At 45.6% G+C, this 24,273-nt stretch overlaps 1 protein-coding gene across 1 annotated transcript in view; it reads left to right on the forward strand.

Moving 5' to 3' along the window:
* Positions 1 to 24,273, forward strand: part of LOC130121628 (netrin receptor UNC5D-like) — a 155,354-nt gene that overhangs the window by 29,583 nt on the left and 101,498 nt on the right. Inside the window, 2 exon segments of the mRNA XM_056290469.1 lie at positions 2,007 to 2,070; positions 4,365 to 4,571. Coding sequence (XP_056146444.1) covers positions 2,007 to 2,070; positions 4,365 to 4,571 — 271 coding nt within the window.

The raw sequence follows: 24,273 nt of genomic DNA on the forward strand, positions 1-24,273 counted from the left end.
CCCTGACAACCACCTCACAACTTGCCTCTCTGAAACTGAATCCTGGACGTCTGAAAATGTCCTTAAATTTAATGATGATAACTCTGACGTCATTCTGGTCAGTCCCCCAAAAATTCCAGCAGCGCTTTTGTTACTAATCTTGGTGGTCTGTCAGGTAGTCTTAAGCAGGCTGCTAGGACTCTTGGGGCAATATTCGATGCTAACCTGGTTTTTGATCATCACATCAAACATGTTCTCCTGCCCAAGCTAATCTCTAAAATGGGGTCATTTGTAACAATTGCCGATCTGCAGAAGTTGTACATGCTTTTATCCATTCTCGGCTTGACTAATGGTAATGAACTTTACTCAGGTATCAGCAAGGGCTCCCTCTACTGTCTGCAGTTGGTACTACACGCCGCTATGGCATGAGCACATCACTCCGGTGCTTGCCTCCCTGCACTGGCTCCCTGTTTTGAAATCATTCATTATCCAAGCGGGATAATGAATGATTTGCTCACTTTTAAGGCCTTAAGTGGTCTTGCTCCTACACACATTTGTGATCTACTGACCTGGTGTTCACCCCTCAACCGTTAGACCTGCAGATGGAGCCCCTGCTGGTTCTTCCAGGTCTCGGTTTGTTACAAAGGGGGATGGGGCTTTTGCTGTTAGAGCCCCCACACGATGCCTCTCTCTTCCTGCTGAAGTAAGACAAACCGAGTCTCCCGCTGCTTTTAACCTCGCCTTAAAACCTTTTTAAGAACGCCTCAACATATTTATTTTTACTCTTGCTTATTTTTGTAATTGTTTCGATTAACAAATTGCTCTCTTCCCTTTTGCTCTTCTTTTATAATGTTAGTGCATTTTATTTTATTTTATTACAATATTTGTGTGTGTGTGTGTGTGTGTGTGTGTGTGTGTGTGTGTGTGTGTGTGTGTGTGTGTGTGTGTGTGTGTGTGTGTGATTTTTAACTGTTTTATCCTGTTCTTTGAAGCACTTTGTAACCCTGGTTCCAAAAGTTATTATTATTATTATTATTATTATTATTAGTATTATTATCATTATTATTATTATTATTATTGTTATTATCATCATTATTATTATTATTATTATTATTATCATTATCATCGTTTTTATTATTGTTATTATTATCATTATTATTATTATTATTATTATCATTATTATCATTATTATGATCATTATTATCATTATTATTATTATTATTATCATCATTATCATTATTATCATTATCATTATTATTATTAGTATTATCATCATTATCATTATTATCATTATCATTATTATTATTATTATTATTATTATTGGTGTTTTGCTCAGAGACAGTCGCACTCTTTAGTCCCCCAACCGTGGAACTGCATGTGTACCCCAACTACTCTGTGATCGGGGATTCTAACAGTGTTTCCTCTCACGTGCCTCTTCCTGTTTCTTTCTTTCTTTCTTTTCTTTTTTTGTTTAAAAACACAAAATACTAGGTAAATGGATCACTCACTGTCATTTAAAGTACCGTAAAGTGCTCTAAAATGCAGTAAATAGGAATACTTACAGTAAAACTGTGGCTATAGAAGCATGGTGACAGTCTGTGTAGTTTTGTGTTTTGTGGATATTTGTCAGCATATTACAGCAACATGTTGTGCCACAGAGGCTAGTGGCGATATGACAACAGACCAACTCTCCAAGAAGGGATTATTGGGAGGCCGCCCGTGTTTTGTTTTACAGCTGTTTCTATTTATTTATTTATTATGATTCTGTCCGTCAGCATGTGGGTGTGAGCTCACGTCTACATTTTGCATCAACACAAACACAAACATGTCACTGCTCCACATGTGCAAAAAAAACCCAAAACAAAACAAAAACCATCCTACACAAGAAGAGCGTGCCTGGGGCCAGTCATTTGGAAATTGAAAGCATGGCTCTCTGTTCAGCCTCGGTTCCGCCAATGATGGAGAGAATAAGAGTGTGTCACGGGGGAGGAACGAGCAGCGGTGAGCAAGAGCTGTGATTTTCACAGCCGGAGCATCACTCAAAGAGGCTTTCATTTACTCCCCTCAATCAGGAAACATCCGACAGCACAGGCAGCGGCATTACCACAGCGCGTCTGTGCGGAGGGAGAGAGACAGGCAGAGAGACAGGGAGAGAGACAGGGAGAGAGACAGGGAGAGAGACAGGTAGAGAGACAGGGAGAGAGACAGGGAGAGAGACAGGGGGAGAGACAGGGAGAGAGACAGGGAGAGAGACCTGGAGAGAGACAGGGAGAGAGACAAGGAGAGAGACAGGCAGAGAGACAAGGAGAGAGACAGGGAGAGAGACAGGGAGAGAGACAGGGAGAAAGACATGGAGAGAGACAGGGAGAGAGACAGGGAGAAAGACAGGGAGAAAGACATGGAGAGAGACAGGGAGAGAGACAGGGAGAGAGACAAGGAGAGAGACAGGCAGAGAGACAGGGAGAGAGACAGGGAGAGAGACAGGGAGAGAGACAGGAGAGAGACAGGGAGAGAGACAGGGACAGAGACAGGGAGAGAGACAGGGAGAGAGACAGGGAGAGAGACAGGGAGAGAAACAGGGAGAAAGACTGTAACTGTATGGTTGGTGATAATATGTGGAGTGGCTGTTGTTGTCCATGTCTGTATTGTGCTGCAGATTATAAAATGTGAAGTGTACCAAAAACAAATTCTACCGGCCTTGGTCGTGTGACTAATACAATTATGCTAGCTAGCTAGCTAGCTAGCTAACTGTCTTATAACCACTGGTTCGTCTGTTATTTCATCTTGAATGACAAACGTATCCAGGAAGCCCACGTCATCTAGTCCACAGTAATATTCCTGTATGGACGTTATTTATCTATTTTTTTGGGGGGGGGGGCTTTTTCCCCCTTTTTCTCCCCAATTGTATCCGGCCAATTACCCCACTCCTCCGAGCCATCCCGGTCACCAGTCCACCCCCTCTGCCGATACGGGGAGGGCTGCAGACTACCATATGCCTCCTCCGATTCATGTGGTGTCGCCAGCCGCTTCTTTTCACCTGACAGTGAGGAGTTTCACCAGGGGGACGTAGCGCGAGGGAGCGGAAAACTACTCCCCCCAGTCCCCCCCCCTCCGAACAGGCGCCCGGGCCGACCAGAGGAGGCGCTAGTGCAGCGGCCAGGACAGGAGGTGACACAGGGATTCGTACTGGCGATACCCGTGTTGGTAGGCAACGGAATAGACCACCCTGGATGTTTTTTTGTTTTGTTTTTTCTACTTTTTTGCGATAGGTATTGTGTTGGTATTTGGATATTGTGTAATTTGGAAGCTCGTGATTTCATAATTAATTTCACGTGGAGATGTTTGGCATGCGGGTGCCATGGCACGTGTCAGACTCTATTCTGTTCTTCTGCATCAGTAGAGTCCTCATCTAACTGTCCTCGTGGCCATGGAATTGAACTCTCTAAAGTGGAAATGTGTCCGAGTTTGTTCAGACAGTTTCGTTATTTGGTGGAGGGACTAAAAGCTCGTACACTCCAGATGTTGTCATGCCCCCCTCCCCCCCCCGGGTCATTACTCTCTCCAAAACCTTTTAGTCAAACTAATACAGCCTCCCTGTACTCCGGTGCAGCTAATGTCCCCAACCTGTCAAAGCTTTAGCCTCTTTTTGAAAGGGTAGTTTTTTTAAATTGTATATGATATCTAATATTTATTGATTTTTTTTTTTTGCTAAATAAATGAATGTCAGACATGCGAACTGCTGCAACATCAGCTGCTAATGAGCACATAAACAGCATTTTTCAACACGTGTGCGATGGCTTAACAGTCTGTCCAGGGTGTCTCCCTGCCTTCTGCCCAAACCCAATGGAAATCCTTCCAGTGACCCTGAAACTGAATTACTGCAGGTTTATATTGTAGGTTGCACTATACCGGGGCTTGAACCCAGGACCGCCTCACAGCAAGAAAGTCCTGGGCTCGAGCCCCTGGGTAGTCCAACCTTGGGGGTCGTCCTCTGTGTGGAGTTTGCATGTTCTCCCCGTGTCTGCGTGGGTTTCCTCCCCACAGTCCAAAGACATGCAGGTCAGGTGAATCGGCCATGCCAAATTGCCCCTAGATGTGAATGGGTGGGCCCTGTGATGGCCTGGCGGCCTGTCCAGGGTGTCCAGGGTGTCTCCCCGCCTGCCGCCCAGTGACTGCTGGGATAGGCTCCAGCATCCCCACGACCCTGAGAGCAGGATAAGCGGTTTGGATAATGGATGAATGGATGAATAAAGAAACTAGTTTTGTTTTCTTTATTTTAACCGTCATTCTCTTCTTTATTATTCGGCCAGTGTTCTACCAAGTTGCGTCTTTTGTATGATTACCAAAATAGTCTAACTCTCTGCGTTTCCCCCCTGACTCCTCAGGCTCCCGTGTTGAGGCCACACAACATGGCCAGTCGGGCACCCTGCCATACTTCTTGGAGGAGCCGGACGACGCTTACGTCATCAAGAGCAACCCCATCAAGCTCCGGTGTCGGGCTCGGCCCGCCCTGCAGATCTTCTTCAAGTGCAACGGCGAGTGGGTCCACCAGAGCCAGCACGTTTCCCATGAGCACACTGACGTGGGGACAGGTACGAGGCACGCTGCCACCACCGCTCCGCACTCCTGCACACATAGAAACAGCCTCTCAGCTGATACACAGGCCCACATTTATGCAAACACACACTCACACTCACACAGCATGCATGCATGAAACACGAAACGTCGGCTGAATGAGAAAAGGAATGAAGGAATAAAAGGGTGAACTTGGCAAATGTGCATTTTTACTACGCCTAAGGCCGTACCCAGCCCCCGACCGTGGTTCCCTCTCTGCTTTAGTGCACTTGTTGCACTTTAACTAGCACCACAATAGCTACACAATGAGAGGTGTTTAATTTTAGAATTTCTACTCTGAAATGTGAGCAGAGCGGATGACCTTCTGCTGATGCAACTTGCAGAAATGTCGTTATACTCGTTTCGATTGTGTATCAGCAGGGGCAGGCTGCACCCGTTTTGCGTTGAGAATATATGTGCGTTAATGCAAATTTGCACAATGGGTTGAAAAGTGCCAGACTCCAAACACAAATGCTTGATTTGTAAAAGCCATTTCCTTACCATAATCAGCGTAGTCTTCAAAAATAGTAGTATGGGGTGGGACATTGTTGGGGTTTAGTTCTTCACAACATTTGTTTTAATTTGTTTTTTGTTTTGTTTTTTTTAGTCATGATATTGTGTTAGGTTCTAAAAAGCCGTCTGTCTCTGAAATTAAATCTAACCATGAAGGTTATGACCGTGAAAAGAAAATAGCTTTTGGTCTTCTGCTTTCGGTGTGGGAAGATGGCGGCGCGAATTCACATTTGCAGCAGCCTCACCCAGTACCGTCCATGCGGTGTCTTTGTCCACATCTCCATCTAAGCTTGTCTTCGTCTGATGGCTGGGAGAGCTGGCGCTGGATCGGCTGGGAGAGCTTGGTCTGCTGCATCCTGTGGGCCCAGGGACCACGGCCCTGCCAGGAGCTGACACCGAGGACGGTCTGACAAGATGTGGAAGCGGGGCAGGCTAAGCTAACTGCTAGCTCATGCAGACCAACCAGGGTGGTCTGGATGCGGCCTCGCCTGGCGTTGACTGTGGTGTTTTTGGTGTCGTCGTGTGGAGTGCGGGGAGATGTGCCCAGGGTGTCTGGCTGGGAGAGCTGGTCTGCTGTGTCCGGTGGGCCCAAGGACCACAGCCCTGCTCAGAGCTTTGCCTGACGAGGAAACAACAAGGGAGATCTGACAGGATGTGGAAGCGGGGCAGGCTAAGCTAACTGCTAGCCCATGCAGACCGGCTGTTCCGACAGTCATCCTGGCTGGCGTTCGTTCCCTTGGAAAGTGATTTTTTGTTTAGTTTGGATATATGTGTTAGTTAGGATATGTGTGTTCTTGTAGTGCTTGTAGTCTATGTGTTCTTGTGTTTGTGTTGCACTGCTGTGGGCTGGGGGAAACAATCTTTCATTGCTATTCCTGCACACAAGTACAGGAGTAGAAATGACAAATGAAGTGTTCCTGATTCCTGATTCCTGATTCCTGATTCTAGGTGTGTGTAAAACACGAGATGGCTATCATTTCATTAGACGCTAGCACACTGAACGAATTCAGGACGAAGGCCGGAGATTTATGCAGGGCTGTCTCGTTAGCTGTGTGTTATTGTGTGGAGGCTTGACTTAACACACAACACCCATCATTATTTCCTCTACAGGTACCATTAGACCCTGGCCTCTGGATCTTTACTGCCTCATCAGGATTCGCAGTCCTGCTCCCATCTGGCTTCTTATCATCATTCATATCTCTCTCCGCTGGGACAGATTGAGGAGTAAAGAGGGAGAAGGGTGGAGGAAAGGGAGACCAGAGAGAAAGGGACAGAGCAAACCTTGAAAATCACCCATATGCGTTACACGTGGTGTAGATACCTCTGTCAGGGACCTGGTCCACCGAGCCGAGGCCTGTCTGGATGAGCCCACACCAACACGAGTGGAAGACTTGACAACACAGGTGGATTTCAGATTCACTGCATTGTAGGACTCCTCAACTTGGCTTGTTGCCTCCCAGAAACAAGCTGGAGTCAGGAGAGCCATTAGCTGGTGTTTCGTTTTGAGGAGTTGGCTGTACTTTCGCAGCATGCCTCGCAGCTCTCACCGTGCCCTCGTATCCATGGTGGTGTTTTTTTTGTTGCACTGCTGTTCTCTTGTCACAGCTTCTAAGCATTGCCACAATATGGATTAACAGATCTTATTTTTGCCCCTGGTTGCCAGGGAACTTGTCACACAGTAATCTGAACTAGCATTTAGCCTCGTGGTATTTAACCGCGACACAAAGCGGAAGAAACGCAGGGACTGATGTGTTAATTCTGAGTGTGTTCAAAAACATGTTCAAAACTGCAACCAGTGGCATTTACCACGGGTACAGAGTTTCTCTGCTGACAGCATGAAATGGTCCCGGGGCTTCTCACCACTATTATATAAAACCTGTGCATTGCTGATTTTAATTTAACTCCATAGGTTCACTCGGCCAGTTATTTTTGTGACTTTGTTGACCTAATCCAAACCCCTTTTTGTAAAATCAACAAGCCGTGTCAAATGTTAGGAGGGTCAGTTTTTCTTATCACATAGGGCTCGATTTTCATGCCCACACAGTCGGTGGAGATGCAAGGGTAAAGCAAATGTTGTGGATCCTGGGGAAACTGTGCATGACAGCTGGAAGCTTCTAGCTCCGGCTACAGGTGAAATGTCATCAAATGCTACAGACTTATTCAGCATATTGGGTGGCACCATGGCCCAGTGGTTAGCACTGTCGCCTTACAGCAAGAAGGTCCTGGGTTCGAACCCCAGGGTTGTTCAACCTCAGGGGTCATCCCAGGTCGTCCTCTGTGCGGAGTTTGCGTGTTCTCCCCGCGTCTGTAGTGGTTTTTCTCAGTGCTCCGGTTTCCCCCGCAATCAATTCAATTTGTTGTCATTAAAACCAATGTGCTGGCACACGTTAAAAATGAAATGTGGGCTGTGGCTTCGCCAAACAGTGCAAGACATGCATAGACAAACACAGTATAAGATATATACAGATGAAGACCAAAAGCTACGAATAAGTTAAAAAAGAGCACGAGTACACAACATTTAAAAATATCTACAGACATTCACTGGGTAGCCAGGTTCAAGTGGAACACAGCTTGGGGGAAAAGCTGTTTTTGAGCCTGGTAGTGCGGGCTCTGAGGCTCCTGTAGCGCCTCCCAGAGCGCAGAGGGGGAACAGTCCTTGGTTGGGGTGGGTGGGATCTCTGCTGATGCTGAGACCCCTTCGAAGGCAGCGTTTGTGGTAAATATCTTTTATGGCTGGGAGCTGGGTACTGGTGATATGCTGGGCCACCTTGATGACCTGCTGCAGAGCTTTCTGGTCTGCTGAGGTGGCGTTGCCGTACCACACTGAGATGCAGCTGGTCAGGATGCTCTCTATGGTGCAGTGGTAGAAGTTGGTGAGAATTTGGGGGGATAGATGGGCGCACCTCAGCCTCCTCAGGAAATGCAGGCATTGTTGGGCCATTTTCACAATAGCCTGTGTGTTTGATGTCCAGGAAAGTTCCTCGCTGATGTGGACTCCAAGGGATTTAAAGCTGGAGACACGCTCCACTTCCACCCCATTGATGTGTATTGGGGAGTGTCTGCAGCTTCTAGACCTCCTGAAATCCACAGTCAGCTCCTTTATCTTCTGCACATTGAGAACAAGATTGTTGGTAATGCACCATGATGTGAGGTGCTGAATCTCGTCCCTGTAGGCCGTCTCGTCATTGTTGGTGATACGGCCAATGACTGTGATGTCATCTGCAAACTTAACTATAACATTTGAAGGGTGAGTTGGCAGGGAGTCGTGGGAAAAGAGGGAGAAAAGGAGGGGGCTCAGAACACAGCCTTGAGGGGCACCTGTGCTGAGGGTCAGGGTGGAGGAGGTGTGGTCACCTAACCTAACAGACTGAGGTCTGTTGGTCAGTTAGTCCAGGGTCCAGTTACAGAGGGAGGGGTTGAGGCCAAGGGAGAGGAGTTTGGCAGTTAGTTTGGCGGGGGTGATAGTGTTGAAGGCAGAGCTATAACCTATGAACAGCATCCGGATGTAAAATCAAAAATCACTCGAAAAGAAACGTGCATATTAGGGTTTATACTCCTGTCTGTGCCCCTGACCAAGACAATGGAAAATAATTGGAGTTGGTCCCCGGGTGCAGCATGAAAGCAGCAGCCCACTGCTCCTAGCTACACAGATAGACGCTAGGGTAGTTTAATTTGCAGTGACTGAATTTCCCCAAGGGGGTTAATAAGGGAACTTAAATTAAACTGAATCAAATTCCCTTCTGTACAACTTTTCTAAGTTTGGTTACCATTGAATACTACATTTAAGACAATTGGCAGTTATTAAAAAGTATGGCGATGTTTTATTGATGGCCAGAAGGTAGGGCTATCGATGCTATAGTTTAATGTGTTGCACAGATTCTCATGGAGAACTTGTGTACCAAGTTTCATTTTATTAAAGACACAAAAGAACTGTTGAAACATCATGTAATAACGTTACTGTAGCACCCCCCCTATGGGTAGAACTGTATCAAATATTACAACGTGGCTGTGTGTCCAACATTCCCAAATTTTATTTCAATCGAATTAAGCATTGAAAAGTCATGGCATGCTGGGAGCATCAGGACACACCTTCAAAGGGTTGCTAACCACTTACAGACAAATGGTAGGTGATACCCAAACACAAACTCATAACTTGTGTTAAGGGTCATCTAATTATGGTATGTACCAAGTTTGGTGACGAATAGATGAAATATGTGTCAGCAGAAGCAAAATAAATTTGCGTACCACAAAATTCAAAATTCAAAATGGCGGAACTTTTTTTCCCCAGGCACAAATAGGCGTGGCTTATATCAGTCGAATTGATATCGTCAAAGGAGCGTCAAAGAAGGTTGAATCGGTTCATCTGGATACAACGTTTATTAACGGATACGTTTCATCACTCAACTAAGTGACCTCTTCAGTCTAAACTGACTCGGGTATCCCCACCCAACGGGTCCCCCGGCGCAAACAGAGCAATATAGTGTACGCTGTTAAGCACCAGGAGGATTACAGTGACTTGTACATTGGGGAAACTAAACCGACGCTGGCCAAGAGGATGGCCCAACACAGGAGAGCCAACACGTCAGGCCAGGACTCCGCAGTCTACAGCCATCTACAGGCCAGTGGCCACTCTTTCAGGTATGAGGGTGCGCACATCCTTGATAGGGAGGAACGATGGTTTGAACAGGGGGGTCAAAGAGGCCATCTATGTGAAGAGGGAGCGACCATCCCTGAACCGGGGGGGGGGGGGGGGCTAAGAGTACATCTGTCGCCATCTTACAGTGCTGTGATTGCAACCATCTCTGTGAATAGCCCGCATGGTCTTTGAAACTCTAGTTATTGGTCACAGCAATTTGCATATGAAACTTATCATTTTCGGTCGTTATGCCACTTTATTGTCGCGAAAGGATGTGATCGCAGATACAAGCGGCTGAAATGAGTTCCCTTCGTCAGGTGTCTGAGCTCAGCCTTAGGGTGAGGAGCTCGGACATCTGGAGGGAGCTCGGAGCAGAGCCACTGCTGCTTCGCGTCGAAAGGATCCAGTTTAGGTAGTTTGGACATCTGATAAGGATGCCTCCTGGGCAGTGATGTGCCGTCAGGGGAGGCAGGGAAGGCAGTGCCTCACCCAGGCTAATACGGGGGGGGAGGATCATGATAGTTACCCAAAAAAAAGTAATTTTTTATTTTTTTTTTATTTCAATTTGTTAAGATTGTTGTAAAAATGATTTAAAAAATCATGTAAAACTTGTTTTACCAATAAAAGGCATGCCCTATTCAGGATGGCTTGCTCCCAATGCAGGCTGCGGAGGCAGAGTCTGCTTGTGCCTCTCTCTGGCACAACAAAATATAGTTTACTGCCCACCCATCCATGGGCCTCACTTTACGTTACGTTACTGCTCCTGGGCGCCTTCCTTTGGAGGTTTTCCCGGCACGTTCAACTGGAAAGAGACCCCGGGGTAGACCCAGAACTCACTGGAGGGACTACACGTCGGATCTGGCCTGGGAACGCCTTGGGATCCCCCAGGAGAGGGACGTCTGGAGTGCCTTTCTTAGCTTGCTGCCACCATGACCCGACCCCGGGTAAGTGGCTGATGATGAGATGAGATGAGATGAGATGAGATGAGATGAGACGAGACGAGACGAGACGAGACGAGACGAGACGAGACGAGACGAGACGAGACGAAATGAGATGAGATGAGATGAGACGAAATGAGATGAGATGAGATGAGATGCGATGCGATGAGATGAGATGGTGGCGCTATCGAGTGCATGTTGATATGTTCGGTATATCTCCATGGGTTACCTGTGTACCGGTTATGATCACTTTAGCACGTATAGTATTTGAGATATTAATGAATATTAATACCCTCCTTTAGACGGCCATTCAAAAAAGTATTGCAGTAAAACATTCATATCTCAATAACTGTAAAAGTAATGCCCACCAGGACAAACATACGCTTTACATGTGAAAATTGAAATGACGTGTCTTTCTGCACACGTTTGGTAGTAGATGCGATCCAGAAAGTACGGAAGCATAAAAAGAATATAAAGTAAATAAATAATGAAGATAAGCGAAGATAGCGGTGATTTGCTGCATTTGCAGCAATAAGGAGTGAGGAGAACAACAGTGTCTGTCGCCTGCATCTGTTTGGCAATCTCGTGCCTCCGAAGGAGCCCGCCTGCAGTGAGTTGTGTATGATACCCCAATGGCAACCACTACCTGAACGCAACCTTCTGAATAAGTTAATGAGATGTATGTAGATGTTGAATTTGCTGTGATTCAAAGAATTTGAAGTCATCAAAATTTACCCTAAGTCTCATTTATATTTCTTTACACTAGAGGGATTTGCCATGGGGCTGGATCCAGTTCACTATCAAAATATTGTGGGCATGATGGGAAGGGTTATTTTTTTTACGGAGTAACAGGCTTGGGATCTGAAAATCCACTTCTGCATAAGGCTCTAGACTGAAGTACTGTGTCCGCTGTAAATCTCTGTAGGCCTGTGCACAATGTGACCGGAATTTCACTTCAACCTAAAACGACCATGGGTGGTCAAAATGACGGCCGGTTTTTAAACTCAATAGTCTGTCAGTCGAAATATTAATGCATTACATAGTGTATCAAATTCGGGGGGTAGCCGCGTCCGGGACGCGAGCCCGTGTCTCCCGCTCCGGGACGCGACAACGTTAACCAGTCCACTAAAGGGTCCTACCCGTTAGCCAAGGGCCAACGTGTCTACTTATCCATGCACGTTACATTCTCAACCAGTCCGTCGCTGGTGGAGAGTGTAACGGTGGTACCCGGGCTGCCTCCACCCCCCCCCCCCTCGGATTCGCTACATTGGTGTCAGAAGTGGGATGGTGAGACCGTAAGGCCATCGGAAGCGTATGCGCCCAGAGGCGTGAAGGAGCTGATAAGCTTAAGCGCGCGGACGCGCTTCCCGAAGGAGGGGGGGGGGGGTAGTGTAACGTGCATGGATAAGTAGACACACTGGTCCTTGGCTAACGGGTCGGACCCTTTAGCCGACTGGTTAACGCTGTCGCTTGCGGTGTGGGAGACACGGGCTCATGTTCCGCTGTGGCGGCGGTCTCCCAGACTGCCCCCCGAATTCGCTACAATATGTTAGTACGGGAAGAGCCCCGCTACAATGTAGCGGTGTGGTTATCCACCCGTCTAAATCTCCCTCCTCTTCACCCTGCCAGCTAACCGCCTTCCCCCTGCCCCTAAACCCGCCCCCCCCCCACTCCAACTCCCTCCCCCCAAATGCTCAGAAGCATCTGAAATGCCGAGAGAAGTGGTTTTTAGCCGTTTGTAGAAAATGCATATTTTGCATATTTATGCATAATTATGCATAATTTTAATTTTCTGGGATTTTTTCCCTTACTCTCTGAGACAATCCCTACCACCTCCGAAAAGAATTAGGATCATAAGTGCTTTAGTTTTCGGTCCCGCTATCTGCACTAACTAACACACACACACACACACACACACACACACACTAACACCACACACACACACACACATTCCGAAAGTATATGAGTAGATGTCTGTTAGGAAACAACGGACACCAAAATTAACATTTTAACAACTTTTAATACTATTTTTCCAACAATGTAAAATGGCCGCTGTCCAACGCCTGTAAACACTGCAGCGCCTCGCTGGTAGTCATGGTGCGTCTGTAACCAGGCATGTTGGCAATAATCAAACATCAAGTTTGACTATTACTCTGCACTGGAGGACGCTAGTGTGTTTCTAGGACAGAGCAATGAACTTCACGAAGGAAATGACGCCACCAACACGCGTCACAAATACTGTCATGACACGCACGATGACGCGCAAACTATGTGCGGTCATTTTGACCGCTCATAGTCGTCTCAGGTAGATCTTATCATATAGTTTTTTGTGCAATTGATCTAAAACTCATTTTGATGCAAAGATATGCAATTTTAGGGGCATTCAGGGAACAGCAGGTCTGTATCTTCCCCCCCCCCACAAAGTTATTAAACTTATAAAATCCAAAACGGTCAAAATGACGGCCTTCGGTCGTTCTAGTTTAAACTGTGAGCTACAGAAACCAGACAGTCTGATCATGATGTTCTTGCGTGCGGTTTCAAATGTACATTTTGTCTTGTCACAATCGTCAGGGATGGAGTGCAGAACTGGAAGAGAGCGGCGGTGTAGGTGAAGAATTCCCGTCGTCTATACATTAATCACCGCAAAGCGGGTCTAATTGACTTCCCCCCTCATCCATCATGGAAATGGCTCTATGTTGCGCCACGGCGCATGTGAAGGGAATGAGAGGAGCTGGTTTTGATTGGCCAATTGGAAGTCCGCCCCAACCCCTACTCTTTATAACGTATTCCTCCTAATCCAACCTCTTTATCAACGGTGCCAGGGCTGCCCATGTTTTATATGTGGCACGATGCCGTGGAGATGCTGAGGACTGAACAGCGCCTAACTGCCTGCCTGCCAAAGCCACGAGAATGAGGCTCGTTATTAATTGTCTCAGAAACGAGTTAATCACTGTATCCATTACATCTGCACACGTTTCACACACTCACGGTCGAGTCTCGAGGCCTTTTGCCAGTCTGCATCCAAACAGTAAAGGCAATCACATCTCGCTTTCCTCAGATTCAGGCCAGGTCAGGTCGTCATGTCTCAGGCTTTGCACAGGTACGAAGTCGACCCTGGAGGCTGCAATGTGTCAACACAAGTACAACATGCTGATTGACGTAGAAAGAATAGATTCTGCCATAGTAACTCTTCTGAGATAAAACAACCTATTTCCCTCTGTGAAAGAAGGTCCTGGCACACGTCTCTTCCCCCGCATTAGCTCTGTCAGGAGAATTTATTTATTTATTTTTTTAACCTCCCCCTTTTTCTGTTTCATAATCTCTCTTCGAATGTAGGGTTTTACACTTTAGTGTCCTGCTCGCCGAGTTTGTGTGACGCCACAGGAGGACGCCCTGCATGACGATGTAAGTGCTGCTGCGCAGACGTGCTTTGGCCTTGGCAGGTCTGTGATGGAGAGGATTTCTCTGGACCTGACCAGGGTTTCAGAGTGTTAGAGAACATTGATGGATATTTGCTCTGTCCACGTTGCTGCTCTGGCTCGATACCTAGGCAGAAGTGAGCTTACATCTTGTATGTTAGAGGATGAAACAGCTCACCTGAATCTTGGGGCACGCTCGGTAATCCGGGTAAGAACATCACAGAAGGTTGAATCAGTTCTTCCGGATACGACGTTCATTGAGAGAGAAACGCTCCATCACTCATCTCAGTGACCTTGTCAGTCTCAACTGACTGCAGGACCCCCCCCCCCCTATAAACAATACAGTGGCATAACGACCAAAACAAACGACCAGTTTCATATGCAGATATGGGCGTGACCATTAACTAGAGTGTCAATGGCCAATATGGACTATTCACAGAGGATCTGGGAATGGTTGCAATCACAGCGTTATAAGTGTTATGCACATTATTGATAGGGAGGAACGATGGTTTGAACGGGGAGTCCAGGAGACCATCTATAGGAAGAGGGAACAACCATCATGAACCGAGGGGGCGGGGGAGGGGGGACTAAGAGTACATCTGTCGTCACCTTACAATGCTGTGATTGCGAACATTCCCAAACCCTCTGTGAATGGTACACATGGTCATTGAAACTTTAGACAATGCTCACACACATATTTGTATTTTGAAACTGACTGTTGGTTTTAGTCGTTATGCCACTGTATCAGGGGCGCCGGAATGGGGGGGCAGCCCCCCCAGCTTTTACCCTCTTTCCACATTTTTTTTAAAGTCAGGAATCCCTGTATCCCCGCTAATGTCCCTATATTGCAACACTTACGGTAAAAAGGCGTTTCCATCATTCCCGTCCACTCTAAGAAATCAGGTCAACTAAAGCATATTCACATTTTAATCCAACCAAAGGGTACATTGCAACACAGATCAAATGCATCGTAGACTACATAGCAAACAACAAAATGATGTGTGTTTGTGTTGTTTGTCTGTTTGGGCCGTTAGCTTAGCTAACGTCAGCTCTGCTAGCTATCAATAGTGCGAACACGTGCTTCTGCAAAAATGTCAAAAGAACCAGTGAATAAGAAAGTAAAATACAGCCAAACAAAACTGAACTCTAATGTAATGTTACACCCCCGCCGTCCAAAACTCCAATGGAGCCTGCCCCCCCCCCCCCCCAAATCGAGAACCAGCTCCAGGACCGGGACTGCTGAGACTGTCGAAACCGCCAGCATAGCATCGAAAGTGCTAGCGCAGACCGCGTGGAGGATTGTTGTCGGGACATAGAGACGGGTAAAGCTGCACGGCTAATTACTGAACAGGAAACGTTTGCATCTAATCCCACGTGCACTTAGCTGGTTTATGTTTGAATTATACCGCAACCCCGTGGGCAGGCAAGCGGAAAGAGTGGGATTTCAAAACTGGATACAATGTATCACTTAAGCGCTCAAGCGCAGCACAGGACGCTACACTGTGACCGCCTAACTGCTACAAAGTAACGAGATGAGGCGGACACGTGTCTTCGGACCGCCTAACTGCTACAAAGTAACAAGATGAGGCGGACACGTGTCGTCAGCAACGTGCTTTACTGTACAAAATACAGGCATATGGAGCTGCGCTCTTACAGCACTATACAGTACACCCCTGCACACGCATATATATCGTTGTTGCCTCCCCACACACACACACACACACAGACTAGACTGAAGACTAGACTAGACCGAAGAGGTCACTAAACGCTGTATCCAGATGAACTGATTCGACCTTTGAGTGGACCTCACTCGAGCTGAGAAACGTCAAATGGCCCATGCAGCTCCTGCAGGGAAGAAGCAGAGCCACCGTATCTGAATGACGGATATCAAAGCTCGACTCGCGTTGCCGCTGGCTTTAGTAGAGTACGGGGGGTTGCAGCCAATACGGGATTAAGTAACACAGACAGACTAAACTTGCGTTGTATGTACGCTGTTTGACAGGAGGGTGTAAGGCAGAGTTCATGTCTATCCAGAGGCAAACTCGGCTGAGGACACGAACCGCAGCTCTGTGTAGTCGCGTTGCAGATCTACATTTAGCTCGTGTCGTACCCTCAAGGGTGGAGGTGAAGAAAGACGAGAAGAGTTCCCCTATGTTATTTCAATGAGAGTAATGAAGAATTGCGGAGCTCCCCTGTTTGTTCAGTGTTATTGAGTCGGTTGGTCTCTAAGATGTGTACCACATTACAGACGTTTTATTCAATATGGCCATGGCTGCTACTTCTGTTGTGAGAAGAGTCCAACTGTTCAAGTAGTGATGAGAGTTGACACGTTGGACTAAGCATTGCCCCCAAAAAGTCCTCTCATGGTTGTCATTGTTGCATGATTTAATGTCATCTTTACTTTAAACAGACTAAATATGGCACTTATCTGTAACACAAGTTTATTTTATTTTTTCCATTTCAACAGCAAACCAAATTTCTCTTTCAACCAATGACCCTTCTGAACACATGAAATATTATCTGGATTATATGCAGATAATTTTGTAGTATCATATGAGTAATTCGTATTCATCATATAGATTAATTTGGTCTCATTTAACCATGTATGAAAAGTTGCCATCAGTGAGTTCTCTACAGCATCAGCCCTCCACACCCTTATTTATTACAGACTTTTTGGACAAAATAGGAATAATGGACAGAATATAATCTGCAAAAAAGCAACACGATTCAAAAAATATTATATATATATATATAATCTATTAAACATATTAAACTATCTATAAATAACTTTCACTCTTCAAAATGCTTTTTTTGTTTGAAAGAAATAAACTGGATTGTCTTTTCAAATCTGTGTTTTACTAATGTACCAAACATTTACAAATGTTTGTTTTCACTGATGCTACACAATGACTTTTTTTAAAGCAAAATGTTGCACACAAAAGGATGTTTTCAAAATTTCTATTGGAATCTGATGAAAATTTTCTATTATCCTTTATCAGTCAATGAATTTTGTCGATTTTTCCCACATCAAATACACAAAATAATACACAAATAGATCAGATCATAAGGAGAAAGAAGTGCCTGTAGAACATTAAAATACAACTGTTTTTATTTTGGTCGTTAAATTGGCTTTGCTGATTCGCATTGTGTTCAAAGCAACTGTTGCCACTGTAACATCAGCGATGGAGCTGATACAAATAGCTTTTAGATTGTTATTATTTTCATAAACAAAGAGGTCATCATATTATTGTTCGAGCTCATCAGTAACCATTCTTAACCAACTGCTGGTCGTGAACCACAAGGGGGGAAGTCGTATTTGTTCATATGCCATAGAAATTGTTGCGTTTAACTTTGGGCTTTTCCATAACTACCTACCAGCACAACAAAACGAACTTGCAAATACGTGTGCAGATAACATGAGATTGGAGGCCAGCATCATTCATTTTTATTTATATTTTTTTTGGATAGTGGATTATTTTTGAATTGCAATGCACTTGCGTGGACTGCCTATTGAAGTTACAAGTTTAAAATAAATAATGACCCTTCTTTGACGTGTGGAATAACCAATGAGCATTCACAATGGCAGCCATGCTCCGTTTTCCTGCCCTACGCCATTTCTCGGATCCTCTATGAATATATTTAGTGACAGCTTATTATAAGATGAGTTTAAAAGGAAGGAACGAATGAATGTATGACAAGACTAGAGGAGCGTACTTAGTACGGAGCAGATGTCCACCAGGCGTACGTATCTCCCCTGCTTTGCTCCTGAGGTGACTTCCAGCTGTGACTGTGATTCATCCTACTCTTGAAATTGTATTTTTGCAGTAGAGTTTTAACATTGCAGACTGTGGCACTGCCGCGTGGTGAATAAGGGGACGTATTTTTGGTTCCTCCAGCTCTCCTGTGCTGAGATAGTGGATGATTTGCTGGCTTTCCTAAATACCATCAACGACTCCCCGTTTACTTTGAAGACTCGTACATAATGTGTTGGTTGCGCTCTGACTCAGCCGTAGATGTGAGCTGCGCATGTGCACGGCTGACTCAGAGCGGGCAGCACTGGTCGAGCGAGCTAGGGAGCGAATGAAGAGAGTGAGCGGCCATAATGAGTGGATGGACGGATGTTGACCTGACGCGTGATTTCTTTCGTACCCGTTTTCCGGGAACTCTGCCTCTGATTGGCTAGTACTCGTTGCCTCCGTTGGTTAGGTTGGTTAAGGTTAGGGTTAGGGTTAGGGTGGGGTCAGGGATAGGGTTAGCCAATCAGAGATAGAGTAGGGGCGGGTCATCCCGGAATCCAGGTGGCCAATCTGGTCCTTGACTCCTCGAGGACCAGATTGAGAACCGCTGTTGCTGAAGTATTTATCTGCATCTAGAGAAACAACTAGTCTGCCTCTGAATCCGTTGAAGAGGGTTGAGTATCATCACATTGAATAGTCGTACATTATTATTGGGTTCTGATCAATCCTGATACAACAATGCGCAGCACAATCTCCAGATGATGGGTAAGGGCTTTTGCATCCACCGATGTAAGTGAGACTCTAAAAGTGGAGCAGTGTGTCCTTATGCTAAATTAGAGCCCGTGTGAGGGTAGACGCTGGCAAACCCTGTTGTTGTGAATGTTTTGACATCTCTAACAGTAACGCGGCTTGCTGTCCAGAGAATGTTGTCAAACATCACCACCGTGTTGCATTGATTCAACTGCCTCTGTAATCTCAATAAATTGTGGAAATGCCTCTGAGCAGCTCATGAATATCTTGTGTTGCAAACAGGCACTCAGGCTTTTTTTTGTTTGTTTGTTTGAAGACAGAGTATAAAGTTGTGAATAATAAAACGTTAGAAATATTGTTGAATGGCTAGTTCACTCTTTAGAGGTCCTGTCTATTTTCTGGGGTCTAAGTAACATATTGCATTGCCTCAGACCATTTGCACATGCATAGAATCTGAACCTAGTGATCAACATGCAACTCAACACAAGCAGCCAGCGGCAACACTGATCCCGTCCTGTAAAACAACAACAGATTGTACGTCCACTGACTTCACTAGCTAGCATGTGCATTATCCGCTTGAACAATTGATAAGAATAACCTTCCAGCCTTTAGTAGGGATTAAAAAGATTAAAAAAAAGATTTAAAAACAGTGGAATGTTGACATTCGTTTCCTGGTCATGTTTTATTTCCCTTACGCCTCACACAAGCCTCTGCAAGAGGCACACGAATCAACAGAAGGTGGAATAACTCAAGAGAGAATCGAGACTCAAGAGCAATGTATTGCCATGTATGTCATGTACACGAAAGAAACGAAATGACGTTTCACCCAGCCCACAGCGGTACAACACGGAAGATAAAAACATGTTCAAAATTTCCAAAAACGACACCACCAAAAACAGAGAGAACAAGGCAACAACAACAACAACAACAACAACACAAACAGTTAACAACATAGTCCATTCAGTTCAACACAGTTCAAAAAGTCCACAGGCCAGAGAACGACAGCCAGCCTGGAGGACTGTCAGAACCACGTGCGTGGGCTAGCAGTTAGCTTAGCCTACCTGTCACACAGCCCTCGGTGCTTCCTGTTCGGGCGCAGCTCCAGGCAGGGCCATGGTCCTTGGGCCTACAGGATGCAGCAGACCAGGCTCCCTCAGCTGATCCAAGTGTGAATAATCTGGTAATAGTAAATTGCACAACCCAATAATGTTGGGTTGTGCAGTTTGTGCGATCTGTGCGTAAATTGTGTAATGCATGCGTGCTGCTTTTGGGTTCACTAGAATTGCATTTTGTCGCTCTACTGGAAGACGGTTTCGCCACCCCCCCCCCCCCCCGTTTGCCTCCATGGTAGCACTGGCTGCTCTGAGTGCATAACTACACTCAGATTCTATGCATGGAAAAATAGTTTGGGACAATGTAGTATGTCCCTAGACCCCAGAAAATAGCCATGACCTCCAAAAGGAATGACCCCTTTAATCCCAGTAGGATCTGTGGTGAGTGCGCCTCCACTATTATGGATATGAGCGATCTGATTTGATGCCAGGCTGCTTTCAGCTGATGAGCCAGGACACGGCCTGCTTTGTTCCTGTGTTGACTCAAGGCGCTCCAAGTATGGGGCGGCAGCTGCTCAGTGGATTCCAATAAAGAGGGCAAATAATGTAATAAAGACTAATTACATCTGCAATTATTTCATCGGAAGTAAAGTACACAGCTCGACTAACTCATATGGCTGCTCCCTCATTTTGGGATTAGATATTTGAATTAATATACATGTTCAATCCAAGTTTAAATAATAACACTGGCCAGTTGTTTCTGGGGGAAATATGAGATTTGTATTTAGGCTGTTAATATACTAAAATATCCTTGTAATTTCACCAGACTATTCAATCCTCCGACACTCAGCACCGTAGTCCTTACTGCCTTCACACCAACTCCTCCCGCACTAGTAGCACAACTCATTATATTCAGTAACACACAGGACCTGAATTAAATCCCATTGGCTGATGACTAGGGGGCAACACACAGAAGCCAAGTTAATCCAAACAACCTAACCCACTTGTCCCTACATTAAAGCGGGGGGGGGGTTGAGGCAATGATGTTGTCATGAATCTCCATAAACCTGCTTCCAAATGGCTTAGTTGCCTAGCAAGATTGACAACCACCCAAAATGCATGCTTGGGTATTTCACTGGAGTCATCAGGTGGGTACCTTCCTTCACCGATTAGGCCTAAAACCCCTACAGAGGGTTCAACGGTGAGTTCCGGCGTCCTACCTCCCTCCATCTACCACCACCCTGCAAGTTAATTAAACAAACCCCAACAGCACCAAACAGCCCTGCCAGGTGACCAACCCCGGTGGCATCATTCATGTGTGCTCAGTTTGTACCACGCCCGCTCCACTCCAGCTACTGGACGCTTTTAAAAGGAGCTAGATAAAAAACAGACGACGGTGACTATGACATCCCCCATGTATGACGTAGGCCTCCCTGGGTGTAATCATTTATATCTGATTTGTTAGGCCTTTCTCATTTTTCTTGGTCACCAAATACAGAAGTGTTTGGCGCTCGCAATGTAAAGGTTGGCAGAGACATTTTTAAGGAGTCACGGTCGTTTTCTTTTGTGTACAAGGAAGTTGCTCAAACAAACTTTTTTTTTTTACTTATTTTCTGTTCAAATGATTCATAATCGGGGAGAAATCAGTGTCTTGCAAGTTTCTTGTCATCTCACAGACCCCCCGCAATGTCTCGAGTTAGGACCTAAAGTCTTGTGGACCCCACTGGGGCCACTCCAGGGGGGTTGAGTCCCCCTAAAGGGGTAGCCCCCACGGCGCTGGGTTAAAGCAGCTGACATCTCACAAGCTTAGGAGTGGGATTCTTGGGCCCATAAGACCCTGACCCGGTCTCATGAGCCTTGGACTGGCCTTGCGAGAGTTGGACCCGCTCTCTTATACTTCACTATATTACAGCAGGCAACTGTTTGGTTTGTGTAGTCTCCTGGCTACACAATGAGAAGTTGGGCTGGAAACCCACACTTACTGCAGCCAAGTGGATTAGCCGCCATGTGGCATGTTGGAGGCACAGCTGTTGAGGCGACTCCTATGCACATCAGCTGATGCAACCGTGTGCAATACGCCGTTCGAGGCACCTCAATCACACCCAGAACCTTCCAGGGACCATGACAGGGCAACAGCCAGATTTTGACGAGCAACCATCCAGGACAGCTGCAAGCAAAGACAGATGACCACTTCTTACTGCAGATGAGTGAACACAGTGCTGTTACTGCTGCCTTTATTGATGGCCCTGTATAGAGCATCTAGATGTACTGCCTGAAATAAATCGGAGAGCAAGGAAGCGGCGACTCCACACCAGCACAAGTGCTTTATAGGAACTAATCAAGGTGCGGCTGGTGTGTCCTAAACATTCAGTGTGTAGAGGCCTGCTAGAGGCACATTATCAACAAACTAGCCAACCAACAAACCAATCAATCAATCAATCAATTAATCAATCAATGAGAATCAGAAAAAATATTTGTCATTTCATTCCAACTACCTGCGCACATGAAATTAAACAAAACGTCCTTTCCCCCAGTCCACAGTAGCGCAACACAAAGACAAAAACACATGTCCAAACTACAAGCTACAAGAACACATATATCCAAACTGCCAAAAAACCACAAAAACTACAAAATCACGTGCATCCAACATATCCAAAACAAAAACAAAACAAAACAAATATATATATATAGATATATATATATATCTATATATATATATATATTTCCTGTCCAAGAGAGCCAGTCTGCATGGGCTAGCAGTTAGCTTAGCCTGCCCCGGTTCTGCATCCTGTCAGACCGCCCTCAGTGTTCAACCAACCAACCAACCAACCAACCAACCAACCAACCAACCAACCAACCAACCAACCAACCAACCAATCAATCAATCAATCAATCAATCAATCAATCAATCAATCAATCAATCAATCAATCAATCAATCAGGAAATCAGGAAATCAGGAAATCAATCAATCAGGAAATCAATCAATCAATTCATTTGTTGAACATGTTAAAAAACATATAAGCAATAAAAACAAATAAACAAACTAAATCTAATCCAAACAATTGAAAACAGGAGAAACAGAAGGGTTACCAAAATAAATGGCAGCCCACCGCTTCAGCTCCAGAGTTAAGCTGTAGCTACTACTGTTCAGACTAAGGTTGCCCAAATTATCATCTTTTCCAGCACAGGATCCAGACGGAGACATGCAGGGCCCGATAGCTGAGGGGGAAGCGGCATGTTCTCTGTTCCACGACGTGGTATCCTATTCTCCAGCTGCCACCTATAGGACCCACTCAGCCTGGCACCCCACACCCCACACCAAACCACTCAGGAGTCAAAAACCACTAACCAATCAGCCTCCTACTCACCTCACACACAAGAAAGACAGAAACTGAAGAGGGGGAGAGGCTTGAAGGACAAAACACATTTTGGAAATTACATAAACAAAATGAGACTATAGGTCATAACACAGGTAAATGGGGAACATAGGGAAATACGTAATGGAACATTTGGGGGGGGGGGAGTGAATTAAACAGAATCCCAAAGAAAACTAAAACTTCCTGCAGATATTGTAAAACAGAAATCCGAGCCCACCTGTTGCCCACCAAAACGACGCCAAGACTGTTTTGAACGACTCTCTGGTCCTTATTACCACATAAAGACATCCTTTCTTAGGTGTTGTCATACACCCCCCCTCCACCCTCATCCCTCCTTTCTCTCTCTTTTTGTGAATTAATGGTTCAAAGAACTGATTGCTGAAGTTCCCAAGCCTCAGTCTTCAAACAAAGTTACCAGTATAATTCATTCCACCTATTTTGCCTCAGGTTTTTACTATCTCGTCTTTTTTATGCACCCCAATCACTATAATATAAACACGTTTTCCAAATATATCACATTATACACAAGCGAAATATGTTTTTGATTGGATCTTGGACTTGGCGCATTACCATGCCGCCATTAAGGGGGCACATTGTGGGCAGAAATATGTATCACTAGAAAGCGAATTTGAATTGGAAAAAAGCTGAGTCTGAATCACAAAATTATAAATTAATTTGCTTGTCCTTGTAGCGCTTTTCCACTGTCCATTTTCATACCAGGTGGCAGGTTTGGCTGGAAAAAAATGTAGGGTGGCTATGATGACGATGACAACAGGGTGGCAGCAATGATACGCCCCTGTTTGACCCTGGTCTCCATCAGGAAAGGCTCGGATTCCCTGCTGCGGAAGAGGGTTTTTTCACGTGGTCATGGAGCAGTCTCAGACCTTTTAAGTATTTGACGGGGCACCCTAATTTGAACAGGGTAATCCATAGAGCATGCCTATTTAGTGCCAAATGATTTGGTGAGGTCTATGGAGGGTATGAATGGTGGTTGCTTAAGCACCTTGCACTTTTCCTGCAACTTTGGGGCTGTGCAATTCGTGTCACTTGTGCCTCTGGATAATCGGAATATGCACTGGGATTCTGGGAGTATTTCCATGTTATTCCCTGGTCAGCCTTGCCCCCCTTTTTAATAATGGGGGACAATCAGGGCATCTCTGAGATCCTTGGGCATTTTTCCTTGTCCCGGGTGGTCAGGGTTAAGGCATGGATGTGCAGCAGGAGGCCTGTTCCGTCCACCCTCAGAACTTAAACTTGA

This window comes from Lampris incognitus, chromosome 12, assembly GCF_029633865.1.
Source record: "Lampris incognitus isolate fLamInc1 chromosome 12, fLamInc1.hap2, whole genome shotgun sequence".
Classification (NCBI taxonomy): domain Eukaryota; kingdom Metazoa; phylum Chordata; class Actinopteri; order Lampriformes; family Lampridae; genus Lampris; species Lampris incognitus.